The sequence below is a fragment of the Chaetura pelagica genome, unplaced genomic scaffold, assembly GCF_000747805.2.
Source record: "Chaetura pelagica isolate M959 unplaced genomic scaffold, ChaPel_1.0 scaffold31, whole genome shotgun sequence".
Taxonomy (NCBI): domain Eukaryota; kingdom Metazoa; phylum Chordata; class Aves; order Apodiformes; family Apodidae; genus Chaetura; species Chaetura pelagica.
Genome location: NW_009952481.1, coordinates 2697575 through 2713091, shown reverse-complemented (window position 1 = coordinate 2713091; position 15517 = coordinate 2697575). Strand labels below are relative to the sequence as shown.

At 38.6% G+C, this 15517-nt stretch overlaps 1 protein-coding gene across 1 annotated transcript in view; it reads left to right on the top strand.

Moving 5' to 3' along the window:
- Window positions 1-15517, top strand: part of RAI14 (retinoic acid induced 14) — a 34997-nt gene that overhangs the window by 13518 nt on the left and 5962 nt on the right. The window contains exons 3-12 of the mRNA XM_010008763.1: window positions 2437-2525; window positions 4261-4325; window positions 7608-7665; window positions 8136-8206; window positions 9633-9739; window positions 11909-12087; window positions 12732-12760; window positions 13770-13856; window positions 14456-14542; window positions 15250-15307. Of these exons, the coding sequence (XP_010007065.1) occupies window positions 2437-2525; window positions 4261-4325; window positions 7608-7665; window positions 8136-8206; window positions 9633-9739; window positions 11909-12087; window positions 12732-12760; window positions 13770-13856; window positions 14456-14542; window positions 15250-15307 (830 nt within the window). The remainder of the gene's footprint in view (window positions 1-2436; window positions 2526-4260; window positions 4326-7607; window positions 7666-8135; window positions 8207-9632; window positions 9740-11908; window positions 12088-12731; window positions 12761-13769; window positions 13857-14455; window positions 14543-15249; window positions 15308-15517) is intronic.

The following is a 15517-nucleotide window of genomic DNA, read 5'->3' as shown; positions in this document are numbered from 1 at the left end:
GGACTCTCCACATTTAGCTTCTCATCTTTACATCCTTCATACACGTTCTCTCGTCTTTCACACCAAATGCACTGCTTATAGATGATGTTCCTTTCATCCCATCGCTCTGGGAGAAGCAGTATTTTTAATCAGGCTTTTCTTATTTGAAAGTAATTTTGGACACATCAAACAAAGCCATCTGTCTGTGTGACAACTTGTTGAGAGCAGCCATGGAAATTGTCTGCATTGGTGGGACTGATTTGTTCATAACTGTGTAGCCTGAATGGGTTAAGATTTTCTTCCCTTCTTGATACTTCCCTTGCAGTCTGAATTTGCTAAAAACAACTTTTGTATTTGCGTATTCATGTTGCATTTGGCACCATCCTACACAGTTTTACCCTAAAGCCTCAGTCTCCCAGATTATCCAAGTTGCTGTTATTATTATTATTCAGGTATTTATTATTCTTATGAATATTGTCAAATGTAAGGGAGCCAAGTGCATGCTTCACAGCCTAATGTTTAAGTGAGTTTGATTATAGCGTGTGTCTACACAGATGTATCTGAACGTGTTTTGATATTTGCTGGTACGTTGTGCTGGCTAAATGAGAGGTGTTGGAATTTGACAAGCTCCCAGCTGTCCCTCCCCTAGCCATTTTCCCAGAGCCTGAGAAATCTCTTCTTCTAAAGAAGCATGTTTACACAATTTTGCATTGGTCACCAAGTACATGAAGTTTTGATTTTGAATTACTAGAGAACAGCCAGCAGCAGTGCTTTTTATGCTGTTGGAAGTGTTAACTCTTCAGTTTGTGCATGGCAATAGTAAGCAAGAGAATGAGCACACAGGTTATTTTTATAGTAGAAAATGTTTCAGAGCTTGAGCGCTGCCTTGTCTGCCATTTGCAATGAGCAGCAGTTGGTGTGGAAGGACTCCTTGTAGGAGCTGAGGTAGTTGCTGTACTTGAAAGAGGACTCTTCCAGGAGCTCTCCTATGTTGATTAATTCTCTGCACTTTCCAAATCTTGTCTGTAGCTCTGCTTTTCTGCCGAGTTTTAAAGGCCTCAGAGAAGTCTGCTGCTTAAACACAATGTTGCAGTTCACATAACTATGTGCTGTAGGTACCCCCATTTCTTTCCTGGCTGTTACTCCCAATTTCTCCGGTTAGCAGGCTGAACTTTTCAGTGTGCCTTTTAACATTTAAAGGAAGTAGTTCAAAATATAAGCTCTTAAATATGATAGTTGGTGTGGCTACGTGATTTGTGGCATTCCCTTTAGATTCCATGGGAAAATCCCCTTACTGCAGGGATGCATGATGTTAAAAATTAATGCCTCCCTTAGAAGATACAAGAACAAATACTGGGAATACTGGCTTTTTCACTTTGGACCAACTTTTCACACACTAATAGTAATTGGAAGTGTTTTCTCTTGGAATTTTTTTTTCTTTCTTTTACAATAGTCCCACTGAAATACAGCTCTGTTTGTCAAGCTAATGTTAGCAAGATCCACAGAGAAGCAGTATGTCTTGCCTGTGCTGCCTGTACATGTCTTGAGAATTGCCAGTGTTGGCACAATATTTGTCAGGAAGATACAAACTTCTCTTTTAAAAAGTTTTTCCTTTGTTTTTGCTTCCCAGCAAAATTAAGTCAGCAGCATTTGCATGGGACTGCTTCTGTGAGTCATGAGGTGCCAAGGATGTCAAGCGTGAACCTTCAGTTGTAGAAAGGCTTGAATTCATTATAACTTCGTTTTGTTCTGTAAAAAAATTATCTTTGGTAATTGATGCTGTTATGAGCGTCCTCCCGTGATGTGGTTGGTAACCTTTGCAATTCCCCACTGATCAAACAAGTAGGTGCTTGAGGTGAAAAGGAAAACTGAAAGTTTAAAATTAAATCTCTAATATACTTTCACAAATATCCCCTAGCTTTGATTTCTGCAGGTGATATTCACAAACACAAGGGCATTTTTTCCACCTCTACATGGAAGAAAGATATACTCTGTAAAGGACAGTGCAAAAACACAACTTGATTTAGTTTAATTTGGGAGCTGAATTACCTTCAAGGAGCTAAATTTTGTCCATTGAAAGGGGGAAACCAGGACTGACTAGAATGTCTAGAGCAAAGTCAAGTCATTGTGAATGTTTTCTTCATTAATTCCCCAAGCCCAGGCATTCTGTGGGAATATATTGTTATCCTAGGGTTGTTTAGAAATTGTGTGAGATTAAATGCACATAAGGTGCAATACATTGGGTTAATGATATAGCAGCTTGTGTAGAAGTATGACTACAAAAACTTTTTTTTGCATGCCTTCTCACTTTCAGAGCTATTATCTTCTTGGGAGGTGGTGGAAGTATGCCAAAAAATCTAAGGATGGGGGGAGAGAACTTGCCAACACTCAGTTTCTGAACAAAAGAGAAAAGAGGTCTTAATAAAGGAAAAGTGACGTGAAAATTCTCTCTTCCAGCTTTCACCTGGCAGCCACAAAAGGACATGCAGAGTGCCTCAGGATCATGGTGACACATGGTGCAGATGTGACAACCCAAGATGGTGCAGGTATGTCTGTGTGAACCTACACATGTAGCATGATACAGTTTGCCTAGGTAGTTCATGATGTGCAACTAGAGATCTGACAACACTGCTTTTACCCACGTACCGTGTAGGAAAAGCAGCTCTAATACTTGCATGTTTAGGTCTACTTGCTTTTCTGCACAGTGAATTCAGATTCTCAAGCCTTTGAACTTTTGTCCTAATACTATAAATGTCAGCATTTACTGTGGACTCCAGGTGCAGAATAGTTGCTCAATTTTTATTTTATTTATATTTAAATTTTTTAAAAGCCAAAACACAGAACTCTCCCCCACATCTTTTTGTTAACTTTATTTGAGGCTTTTTATAGGTAAAATCAAGATCTTTGCTGTTGCTTTTGTATGTATTCAAGCTATTAACTCCATTAATTGTATGGGAGTTGCAGTAAGGCATTTCCTTAGGATTATGCCGTGGTAAGAAGAGCTGATACAGGCTGAAACGGATCTGAGAGCTATTGCCTATGGTATTTCAGCTCTCAGAAGGACCTATGCCTTAATTAGGGCTCCACAAGAAGTATGATGGGAGCTGAATTTGGATCTGGCAAACTCTTATTAATAGATTTGAGTTGACATATTTGTGGAAACTGTGCCCAGCATTTTCTCTGGCCAGGCAAGTCACCTGAATGAGGTGTCAACATTCTGTCTCTCCAGCAGTGATCTGTAAATGTTGGGCTCATGGGTTCTGTCTTTGCTACCGATGGCAGCCTGAGGGAATTTGTCATACGGGGATATTATTTGCCTCTATAAGGAAGTGTCTGTGATATTGCAAGAAGCATTCAGATTATACATAATAAGATAATGTATGTACCTGATACAGACTATTATTCAGAATTCATACCTCCTCTTGTCTCAGGATTTATTAGTTTGGATAATAAGAGGTTGCCTGCTCTCACCTGAGAGTGTTGACCTAGTATTCATTAAGGAAAGCCTTGTCTGTAATGGTCACATTATTTAAAGTGAGATTCTACTGTCACAAGTGTCTCTATCTGTACTGAGTCCTACATCTTGGCTGCTTTATTTCTTAGATACAAGGATAATTTATTATTTTGCTGTCTTGATCTCTTTAATTTTTCAGATGCTCTGCAAGGTGAAACTAGAGGAGAGACTGCAGTCTTTAGTCATAAATTCATAGTCAGTAAATCACTGTATTGCATAGCTAGATATGAGCTTACAGGTGTTAAATTAGCAGAGAAGGGAACCTATGAGATGCAAACCAAAGTAGACGTGTGTTCCGAGTCCTCTGTGAACTTCATGAATGATACAAATTCGTTGTAGTGGTAACTGGTTAATTTGGCTGGTTTTGCTCTTGATACTGGGTCCCTTTTTCATTGCTAAATTGAATTAAGTCACGAAGACGCTTGACAGGAATGTCTCTGCAGGGGAGGCTGAATACTGTAGGAAAATTTCTTTTTAAGAAACAAAACATAACAGCTTAATCCTAGACTTCTGCCAAGGTGTAGTCTGACACGTTGTGTCATTCCTTTATACAAAAGTAGACATTAAGATGTCTACCTGCCTGAACCATAGTCTGTCATGAATGCGTTCTGCTTGATGTGGGTTTTTATTTTATTTTCCCTATCCTTTTCACATGTCAGAATAGGAACAAGATGGATGGTTCAGAATTTTGCCCTTGTCATAAAAGAGTTTATTCCTGTGCTTTGGGGTGATTGAATAATTAATTTACTTTGCTTTTATTAATTTAGGGCACAATGCTTTACATCTGGCAGCAAAGAACAGCCACTCTGACTGCATTAAGAGGCTACTTCAGGTAAAGTAAAAATTAAATTAGTTCTGGTTTTTTATGCTTTCCTCTTGTTCTTCTAGGTTGTTTCCAGTAGATATTGACAAATTTCCTGATAATAATCTGCATTACAATCCTGTTGTTGTCCTATCTCTGTGCAATCCAGAGAGTTGCTTGTGTTTAAAGACCTTTTAGGCAATGTGAATGGATGACAAGAAACAGTGTGTTATCTTCCCTGAGTGGTGCACAAGTATAGTTTCCCAGGTGCAACTCATCTGACACAGTAGAGTTGGGTTTCAAGCAGATTGCAGCTCTGTCTGACTGTGTTTTGTCTATGTGGTTGGGTGGCTTAGAAAGTAAATGGGTTAAGTGGTCTGGGGGAAAAGGATTATTCATTTGTTGGGGGGATTTTTATGTTGTTCCTCTGGAATACCTTCTGTTCTGTTGTTGACCATAAAAATGTCTGTCAAGTTTAAAGTCAAAGGGAGAAGAATCCTCAATGAAATGAGGCTAAGGACAGTGGCAGGTTAGAAAGTTAGAAAGAGAGTAGAAAGACTGGGGAAAGATAATATGGAAAACAAAAGCGAAGATGAAGAGGAGATTCTTGTGGTGTTGAGACTGAAGATGTGCATTGATAAGTAAGGAGAGACATCGGCCATCCAGGTGAGTTTTGTGGAGGTGCTTAGAGGATCAGATTTTTAGGAGTATGGAGTTATCAGTAAGACTGTGTCTCAGACTGCAGGTGAAACAATAATAATCCTGTTCAAGTGCAGTGGTACAGAAAGAGACTGGATCCCATGTCCCAACTTAGAAATTGCTTTTTCCTGGTTACCTTAGAGGCTTTTCAACGTCTCTGATGATACTGGATTCAGTTTCACCGATTCCCTCCTCCACACTCACTGCAAGCTGACTTCCCTGTTCCTCTACACCGGGAAAGGATTATTAGCATTAAACACTGAGGCTTCCCCTCTTCAGAATTTCATTGCAAATACCTGCTAGCTCTGACGCGAACCCAGTTACAATATAAACAGTGACATCAAGCTGTCACTGACAGTATCGCAAGCAGCAGCATGATCAACTCGGCAGCTAGATACATGTTTAGTATCAAGTATCTGCTTCCCATTCACTTACCAGCTACACCACAGAGTTGGTTGATACTTTTGTTGATACTTGGCTAATTTTATGACAACATGCAGGTTTGTTACATTTGTAAATGCAAAGCCATTGGCAATATTCACCAATAATTCATGGTCTTTGGTTTGCTTTCTTGATTCTGTGGACCAGCTTTGTGATATAAACTGTGTGTGTGAGGAATGTCTAATCTTGACAAGCTGGAGTTGAATTAAAACAGTCTAAATTATTATTTTACACAGGCAGAATTTTGACATTTTTGTTAGAGAATAAGGTCATCTGTGTGATCCTGTTTTCCTAGGAAATCACAGAAGTGTTGGCAGTAGTGCTACATTTGAAAATAAAGAACTCAAATGTTTGCTCTTTAGAAGCCTGTTGTTTCAGGGTTATATCTTACTGTGTCCAAAGAAAAAGAGGAAGGATCTAGAGAACAAGTCTCATGAGGAGTGTCTGAGGGAACTGGAGCTGGACTGGATCCCATGTCCCAACTTAGAAATTGCTTTTTCCTGGTTACCTTAGAGGCTTTTCAACGTCTCTGATGATACTGGATTCAGTTTCACCGATTCCCTCCTCCACACTCACTGCAAGCTGACTTCCCTGTTCCTCTACACCGGGAAAGGATTATTAGCATTAAACACTGAGGCTTCCCCTCTTCAGAATTTCATTGCAAATACCTGCTAGCTCTGACGCGAACCCAGTTACAATATAAACAGTGACATCAAGCTGTCACTGACAGTATCGCAAGCAGCAGCATGATCAACTCGGCAGCTAGATACATGTTTAGTATCAAGTATCTGCTTCCCATTCACTTACCAGCTACACCACAGAGTTGGTTGATACTTTTGTTGATACTTGGCTAATTTTATGACAACATGCAGGTTTGTTACATTTGTAAATGCAAAGCCATTGGCAATATTCACCAATAATTCATGGTCTTTGGTTTGCTTTCTTGATTCTGTGGACCAGCTTTGTGATATAAACTGTGTGTGTGAGGAATGTCTAATCTTGACAAGCTGGAGTTGAATTAAAACAGTCTAAATTATTATTTTACACAGGCAGAATTTTGACATTTTTGTTAGAGAATAAGGTCATCTGTGTGATCCTGTTTTCCTAGGAAATCACAGAAGTGTTGGCAGTAGTGCTACATTTGAAAATAAAGAACTCAAATGTTTGCTCTTTAGAAGCCTGTTGTTTCAGGGTTATATCTTACTGTGTCCAAAGAAAAAGAGGAAGGATCTAGAGAACAAGTCTCATGAGGAGTGTCTGAGGGAACTGGAGCTGGTTAGTCTGGAGAAAAGGAGGTTGAGGGGAGAAGTACCTGTGAGGTGGAGGTGCGTCTCTTCTCCCATGTAACAAGTGATTGAACAAGAAGAAACGGCCTTCAGTTGTCCCAGGGAAGGTTTAGATTGGATATGAGGAAGAATTTATTCCTGAAAGGGTTGTCAGGCACTGGAACTGGCTGCCCACAGAAGGGGTGGAGTCACCATCCCTGAAGGGGTTTAAAGGACTTGTAGCTGTGAGGACATGGTTTAGTGGTGGACTTGGCAGTGTTAGGTTTATGGTTGGACTTGATGATCTTAAATGTCTTTTCTAACCAAAATTATTCTATGATTCTCTTTCTTCGCTGTAAATTAAAACTGACATCTGTAGCAAAACAAGTCTTGATAAATATTTGAAATTTGAATGAAAATATTTATCCAGACTTCAAAGTCTGACTGTATCAGTAGTAGATGGTGGCTTCTAATACCACAAAATAAAAGTGGATTTGTTTCTAAAAATGCAAATGGAGCCTTATTGCCTTTGACAGAAATAATACAAGACTAAGTACCTCTTATTGTAATTAAAAAAAAACACAACAATGAAGAACCTTTTCTGAGGCAAGGGAGAGTATTTCCTTCCTTTTTCATTTCCTGATTTAAATTGTTCCAAAATCATAACTTTTTTAGAGATATTTCTGTTCTGTGAGTACTTCCTATGGCTTCAGTATAAGTTGATAAAAAGAAAGGAGAGACCAGACTAATAGAGGGGAAAGCTATGCCTTTCTTTAGTAGTTCTTTTCTGGGGTAGCTCATAAAACTTCTCTCAAGATGTTTACTACTTTGGCCTTAACGTCAGACACATTTTGTTCTCATAGTGTTTTTCTAATTGCTTTTTTCCCCTTCTTATTGAACTCTGCAGAGTAAGTGTCCAGCAGACAGCACTGACAATTCTGGGAAAACAGCTTTACATTATGCAGGTAACTTCTTTGTTGAAAACTTGTGCTATTTCCTTGTGCTTGATATTCCTTGCTCTTCAGCCTGGTAGAGCTTTTTAGGTTCTAATTAGGTAGTCTAGTGACTCCTCCAGGTGGTTTACAAATTTCAGGTAGTTTTTAGAAAACACTGTGAATACTGAATATCAGTTGATTACAGTTAACAAACTTAAAATGCACACTTGCACTTGCACATGCAGAGCTATTGTAATATTTAAGATTAGGTTGATTTTATATTTCGGTCTTTAATGTTAATTTGGGCCATGAATATTGGTTGTATTTCTGAATACAACTTGCTACTAATCCTTTTAGCCTTTCTCTCCTTTCTTCTTAAAACAGAAATACAGTTGCATCTGTTTTACTTGGACTCCACTGTAATGCTGCAGTGAAAGCATGGGACATGAATTTTGAAAATGGGGTTTAATGGACATCCATACTTGTCTTTTTTTTCTCAGCTGCATGTGGTTGTCTTCAGGCAGTGCAACTTCTGTGTGAGCACAAATGTCCAATTAACATCAAAGATTTGGTACGTACCTCTTCTGCCACTGTGTACTTCAGATACTTCAGAGCTTTTACCACCCTCCACTCCAGTCAGTCTCAGCAGTTCAAAGCAGTACTATGCTTATATTTCTTCTTGCATTTCCCTGCAGGAGGAAGTTTCTTTTGCAGCTTGCTCAGGAAGTACTTCACAGTCCAATACTGTAGGGGTAGGATTTGCTGCTTGTTAAATGGAGGCATTGGTACAGGTAGCTAGAATAAATTATCATCTATTCAAAACATGATTAAAAGTCTTCCCACTGACTCCAGGAGGCTTTGGAAAAGGCCACTATGTGACCAAGTGCTATGAAATGCTCACAAAGCCGAACCAGAGTATGATAAGCCTGAAGGGGAAAGAAAAAAAAAAAGGCATTGATGTAGTCTGAGGTTTCAGGGACACTACGTTCACTGTGTGAAATGTCTACGAATAATGAGGTCTGTTACTGGGAATGATGCAACTGCTTGATAGAAAACCTTCTGATGACAAAGGGAAGGCACTTGACAGAAATGAGGTACACAAAAAATAATTTTTTTTAAAAAAGGAAAAAGATATTTAAACTTCTTCCTTTTTGGCTTGGATTTATCTCTGTAATATGGTCTTTTTAATATAAAAACCTATCACAAGGGTTAGACCTCTGTTTCAGTGGATGCATTTTAAAGGCAGAAAAGGTTTGTTTAGTCTTAAGAGAAAACTGTAGGAGTATCTTAAAAATACCCTCAGATACATCATGGTTGATCGTAGGGAAGAGGAAGGCAGATCAGCCTCAAAGGTGCAAGATAAAATGAAGACAAGCAATGGTCATAATTTGGGCAGTGGAACTAATTGGAGAAATTCCAGTTAGGTACTAAAAATGAAAAACAATCTCTCTGTGAAAGTGGTCAAACACTGGAACTGGCACCCAGAGAGGTCCTGGCGTCTCCGGCTTTGGTGATACTTAAAACCTGACTGCACAAGACTCTGAGCAATGTACTGTGACTTGAAGTTTGCCTAGCTTTGTACTGAGAGCAATGGGGAAGAGCCCTGGATGATCTCTAAAGGTGTCTTCCAACTAAGTTATTCTGTGTTTATATGAAGCGTTGAAATTTTGCCTTGTTCTTAGTTAAAATTACCGTTTTTGTTGTGTAGCTACTTAGAAATATTGTGTGATTCCAAAATCATAATGTTCTAGTATTAAACAAACAGCAAAGGGGCTACAAACAGCAAAAAGCATTCCTACTCCTAACAGTTTGCATCCCCCACAGTCAGGAAGGGTGTTAAAGTAAATCTGATTACATGATGGTACACAGGAAATATGTACTGATGGTCCCTTGTTTGTGCTGTATGGAAGTAAAGTTCATATCTGACCTTGAAATCTCAGAGTGATATTTGTACGTGGATTGATTATTGTTCACAGTTTCTTTAAATGTGTTCCTAGGATGGGAACATACCTCTGCTGGTTGCCATACAAAATGGTCATACAGAGGTCTGCAAGTACCTTCTGGATCATGGAGCAGATGTCAACACAAGGGATAAAAATGGAAGGTAACATGTTCCTTCTTCCCCAAGGCTGACTGTCAGATTAAGCTTTCATCTCAAATCCTTCCCAAAATAGTTGTTGTTAGGTGAAATACTGCATTCTATACTAGACAACATATCCCTGTTGTTGAGAAGGCTTATGGAATCCTGCCTGAAGAAAAGGTGAAACAGGAAGTACACAACTATAAAACTAGATGGGTCTTTAAGATTTCCCTTGGGCTATATGAGCAGTAAATCCCATTTTTAAATAATTCCTGCAAGAATCTGATTCGTAGCACTTACCCCCACATCACTTTGTACATGTCCCAGTTTTAAATGCTGCTTTCTTCTTGGCATGAATTAGTTTCTCCAGCTTAAATCCTGAAGGTGTTATCTGGGAGTGACATCTGTAGAGGTTCTTTTTTCTACCATAATGCAGCCCCAGAAGCAAGAGAAAAATACAGTACAATTATAAAGTGGAGATGCTGTTATCTTAGAACATGCTATTTCGAGATTTGTTGCATTAATAGATAAGAGTGTGTGTCAGTAAACTTCAAAAAGCAACATCCATGTGGTGGAAAATGCACTTGTTTTGATGGTACTGATGAAGGTCAAGAGTCCTTGAAAATTATGGGCTGTTTTACAAAGGGTCAGTTGAACGGTGCAGGTGAAGCAGGATGCTGAGAAGTCTTGGCACTTACACCTGATTGCAGTCTTGCTGATTGTACAATGCTTGTATTGTTCTTTAGCAGCACCTGGGAGGAAAACACTGGGCTCTAACTTCTTTTTTATCAGTTCAAAGTTTATTAGCACACTCTTTGTTTAAGTTGTTTAAAGAAAACCCCTTTGACATCTTGGTTGGTTTGAATGGCCTCATCGGTGCTTTGAACCTGAGTTGTTGCCCAGTCTGGAACCTCTGCCTGCCACTTGCTGTCTTACTACTGAATCAACAGAGTTTAGAGTCCCTAGTTTAATGGGATGAAAGCATTTCTGCCATAAATAGGACAGACTTGCACTTTTGTATTTTCTTTTGTAAGTTATATTGTGTGTAGAAGCAAGAAAATAGTATCACATGGAATATGCCATTTTACTTCTCACTTCCCCTCAGGTAAGGAGAGTGACTGCTCTTGTGTCTTGTATTCACAAAAGTGGTTAAGTTTCTTTACTGTCCAGAGTAACGGAATCATTTTGGTAACTTAAAACCATCTCTGTGACTCCTGAGGTGTGTTCCATGTTGCCACTCAGCACTACTTTTAGCACAGCACTTCAGCAGCCATCACTTCTCCAGGTCTCACCCATTAGAGGGCTTGTGTTTAATTCAGCTATAAAATTATTGTCTTAATACCCAGCAAATACGATCACTAGTAACTTTTCGGTTTCATGTCTGCACTGAGAAATGTGTTTGCCAGTGAACTTGGCCAACCTATTTGACATGTTTTCATGTTGAGAAGGCAGAATTATACCCAAGCAGGAGCGCAATATTAAAGCATGCTTGAAAGGTGGAGTTTTTCTGTGTATTTGCAACTACTCTGTACGTTTCATATGGCCCCTTAAAATAATTGAGAAAAACAGATAAGCTGTGTTAGGAAGACACTCCTTCTGTATGCTGCCATTCTGTAAGATCTGGCACTGTCAAACTGCTCTGTGCTGTTGTTGTGGGTTTTTTAAGTGACAGTAAATCAGGATTTGAGGTCAAACCCCTCTCTTGGTCTCACTGAAGGGCTTTGAATTTTGTTTATCTTTTCAATTTAAATCTGTATATTTTGTCTTAAAAGCAGCATGTGAAGGAAAGCTGCAATGGAATAAATGTTTTCATGTTGTACCACCACTTGCAGTGCTGTAATTGGAGTGTGGCAGTAAGATTTGATAGTTTGACTGTATCCTGCAGCCATTTCCATCTATGTCTTCTCCTCTTAGCCTCAGGAATCAATTTTTAGAAATGTTTGGAGACCTTTGCAAAGTGGGCCAGGTCTCCACAGAAAGTCCAGCTGAGGAGTACAGGGGAGAGGAGGAGGGGCGGGCATTTGTAAGAAGAAACAGCAGTTACATGGATGTGTCAATACACATTGATAAAATCTTAAGACTTTATTGCACAATAACTGTCACACTTTTTTGCCTGAAAAAAAAAAAAAAGAGCTCCTACTTAAAGAGAATACTCTCGACACTTACTCTGTGTGTTTTATTTGTTTTGTTCAGAACTGCTTTGATGATGGCTTGTGAAGCTGGTAACCTTAACATGGTGGAAGCCTTCCTTAGGAAAGGTGCAGATGTCAGCTTAGTGGATGTCTTTGGACGGAACGCTCTGCATTACTCCAAACTTTCTGAGAATACAGGAATCCAGAACCTCCTATCATCAAAGTTATCTCAGGATGTGGGTATGTAAGAGCTGCCACTCTGCAGTTAGTTCGTGAACTGACCAGGTGTATGCATGTTTAGCAGTGAGCAAATTTACTTCATAAGGTAGCCTGAAAAGTTTTGAAAGCCATCTTCAAGATGGTCTGGGTGAAGCTTCCCAAAAGCAGGATAATGTGGTCTCTGCCATAGACAGTAATATTTATCATGAGATAAAACACTGAGCAGGGCAAAAAGACGTGTATTGGAGAAAGAAAAGTTAAACTGATGTAGCAGCATCATTAAGTTTTGCATAACATGTGGACTAGATCCCTTTTTATTATGTGAAAGAGTAAGTGGAACATATAGCTCCTCAGTAGAGGGGTTGGGGGCAGAGGGTTTTTGTGGTCAAACTAAGGTTTCTCAAGTAGGAAGCTAATGTTGAAGAACAGTGCAAGACTGCAGCAGAGTAAGGACTGTCATAATCCTTTGACTTTTGTCTCAAAATGAAACTCAAAGTAGCAGAGAAAGGATATGGTTCAGATGGCATTTGGAAGTTGAAGTATATTTCTCCGATTTCAGACAGGAATTCAGGAACTAAATTGAGTATTTATGGTGTGGGAAGTAGAGTTGAGAGGAGGGCTAGGAATGGCAGATAACTTAATTCCACTTCTTTTCTGCTTCACAGATACAAAGTCACCGACAAAAGCAAAGCAGGTATTTGTCCTTTTGGTTTTAAAAATACTCAAGCTGTGTAGACTTGTAACTTAAGAAAAAACAGTAATTGATGTGACTAGAAGCAGTAGTAAATGTCACTGTGAGATGCAGCTGCCATTGGCTACTCTGTAATGTGGAAGGTTCTTGTTGCTTATTTAAAAAAATTGTTTCAGGAACATGTATTTTAGACTTAGCTTCTCTCTTCAGCAGCAGCCAGCACCATCAGTGAGAAAAGGGAAGGGAGGATGAGTGTGTATGTGCACATATGTGCTGGGAAGATGCCTCACTTTTCTCAGGTGTAAAACAGAAGCTTGGCTTTTGGACTCTCTGTCTCTTCAAACTGTAGCAAAGATGATCTGGAAAAGTTCCTAGTTTCCATAACTTATAATTGAAGGTTATCCCTGGTTACGTTTTACTGGAGATCCCGACCTGTGAGAATCCAAACAGATTTACAGAGTTGGTTACATTTTTTATTCAGTATCATAACTGTTGCATGTAGACCTTAATAGACCTGCTGGTGTCTGGAAAGTGAATAAGGGCGCCATCCACTTGTTCATTCCTTGTATGAGTGGAGAGGTGGGTTTTTTAGGGAGCTCAGGCAGAGGTTCATGGAGAGGAAAGATGGCAGCTATTAAGAATGGCATGACTGGACTGTATGAATGGAATTATTTAAGATCACTAGTGCTAAACCTATTGTCAGCTTTTGCTTTTTCACTAAATCTTGTTTGTTTTCACTGAAGCATGGATTACAAGGGGGCAGAATCTTATTGTCAGGCATGTTTAATATCTTTGTGTTAGTAGGGATGTAGTCTTTACATAGAAAAAAAAAAAAGGCACTGCATGAGCTGCTTAAGTTGATATTAATGTGGGGTTTTGTCTGTTTTGTTGGTGTTTGTTTTGTTTGTTTGGTTGTTTTTTTGTTTGGTTGTTTTTTTATAATTAAACAACTTGCTCAGACTTTACTAACCAAACTAACAAACCTACCTTTTCTGGCTGGTGAAACTTTCAGCATGATCAAGGCTCTAAATTAAGTTCAGAAAGAAGTGGAACTCCAAAAAAACGCAAAGCCCCACCTCCTCCTATCAGTCCTATTCAGGTAAAGAAAAGACGGATTTTGAGATGCTTTTAGGGGATGAAAAGTGTTTTGAACATTTTGTGAATGATGTGGGTGTTACTTTATATGCCTGTCTTACCATGAGTGCTTTTCCTGACATTAGGATGACACCATGAAAGCACATATTGGTTAGGTTAGCTAAGCAAACTTGCTTGAAATACAGCATGGTCTTAAGATACAACTGTATGAACTTTACTGTACAATTTCTTCTGTCTAAAGTTGAAGGTTTCCTGGTTTTTCCAACTTCCATAAGTAAATAATTATGCATATTTTAATGATATTCTTACATGTATATATACATATGAAAGTAAAATGTGTAAATAGGTTTTTATTATATCAAAATTAAATTTAACGGGTTTTATATTAGACAGGAATGTTACCTGTGTAACAGCTACATGCATGTGTAATTCTGACTGAGAAGAGCACTGAATGAGTAGGTCTGCCCTTCGAAACTAACCTAGAATTCTGACTTGTGCAGGGAAAAGTAGTTCTATGTATGTGTTCATATATATGTGTATGTACACATCTTAGGTGGATATATGTACACATACATATACATATTTATGAAACATTTTTTACAGCTTAGTGACTTGTCGTCTCCACAGTCATCAACTTCAACTCCTGTGACTGGAAAAGGGCAGGCTTTCTTTGCTGATCAAGCATGCAAGGTATCAGTTTTCTGTTTTTATGAATTTTAAGGAAGGAAAGTACAGTATCTTAAAAATCTACTTTGCTTAATAATCTATTTTACTGACTGCAGAGTCTCCTGTGAATTAAACTGAATTTTAGAAACAAAAAGGAACCTAAATCTGTGTCAATGTAATTTATAAAGGCAGTGTGGAATATGCTAATATTTACTCAGTATATAAATAGAATTAGTAATAAATTAGATAGTAATTAGGAATATAGTTGTGAATGTAAGTAATAATGTTGTGAAAGCCTATCACCAGCAAAGTACATGACATTGTGCAATGCAAAAAGCAGAGAGACCATTTCACCAAAAGACATCAGGGAGTTGGTTCTTTAGCTTATGGTGTTAAAGATTTTTTTATTTTTTTTTTTAAATACATGACAATATATTACTTATTTATTACAGGGGCTGCAGCCTTCCAAACTCTCTAGGAGTTAGTTGCCCATATTTCATTAATACTTAATGAGAATTTAGCAATGGGAATTAAATGGCTCTAGCAAATTTTTAAATACTGGCCACTTGCTACAATTGGCTACATGCAAAAAAGACACCAGAAAGAAAAAAGAAAACCCACTTTGCCAGGTTTTATCCAGCAAGATGTATCTTGTCTGTACTTCTCTTTGGTGAAATGTCCACCTTTGTATCTGTATTCTGTGAAAACATTTTATTTTGTTGTCTGAGCAGGAGGAATTCAGTTCCTTGCCTCGGGGTAATAAGGAGAGACTGAGTGACAGCACAGCAGGTATACTATAACGTTTAATCCTAATTTTCATATTTGGTTGGGTGTTCTAGGTAGTGTGAAATGTTAGAAACTCACCAGAAATCCTCTGTGCCTTTCCACTTCTAACGTAATACACAATAAGTATTGGGAGTGTTGTTTTGTAATTTCTCTACCAGCTGCCTACCAAAACCTCCTGCTTCTATGGGGCAATGTAACACATTTTTGGGAAAG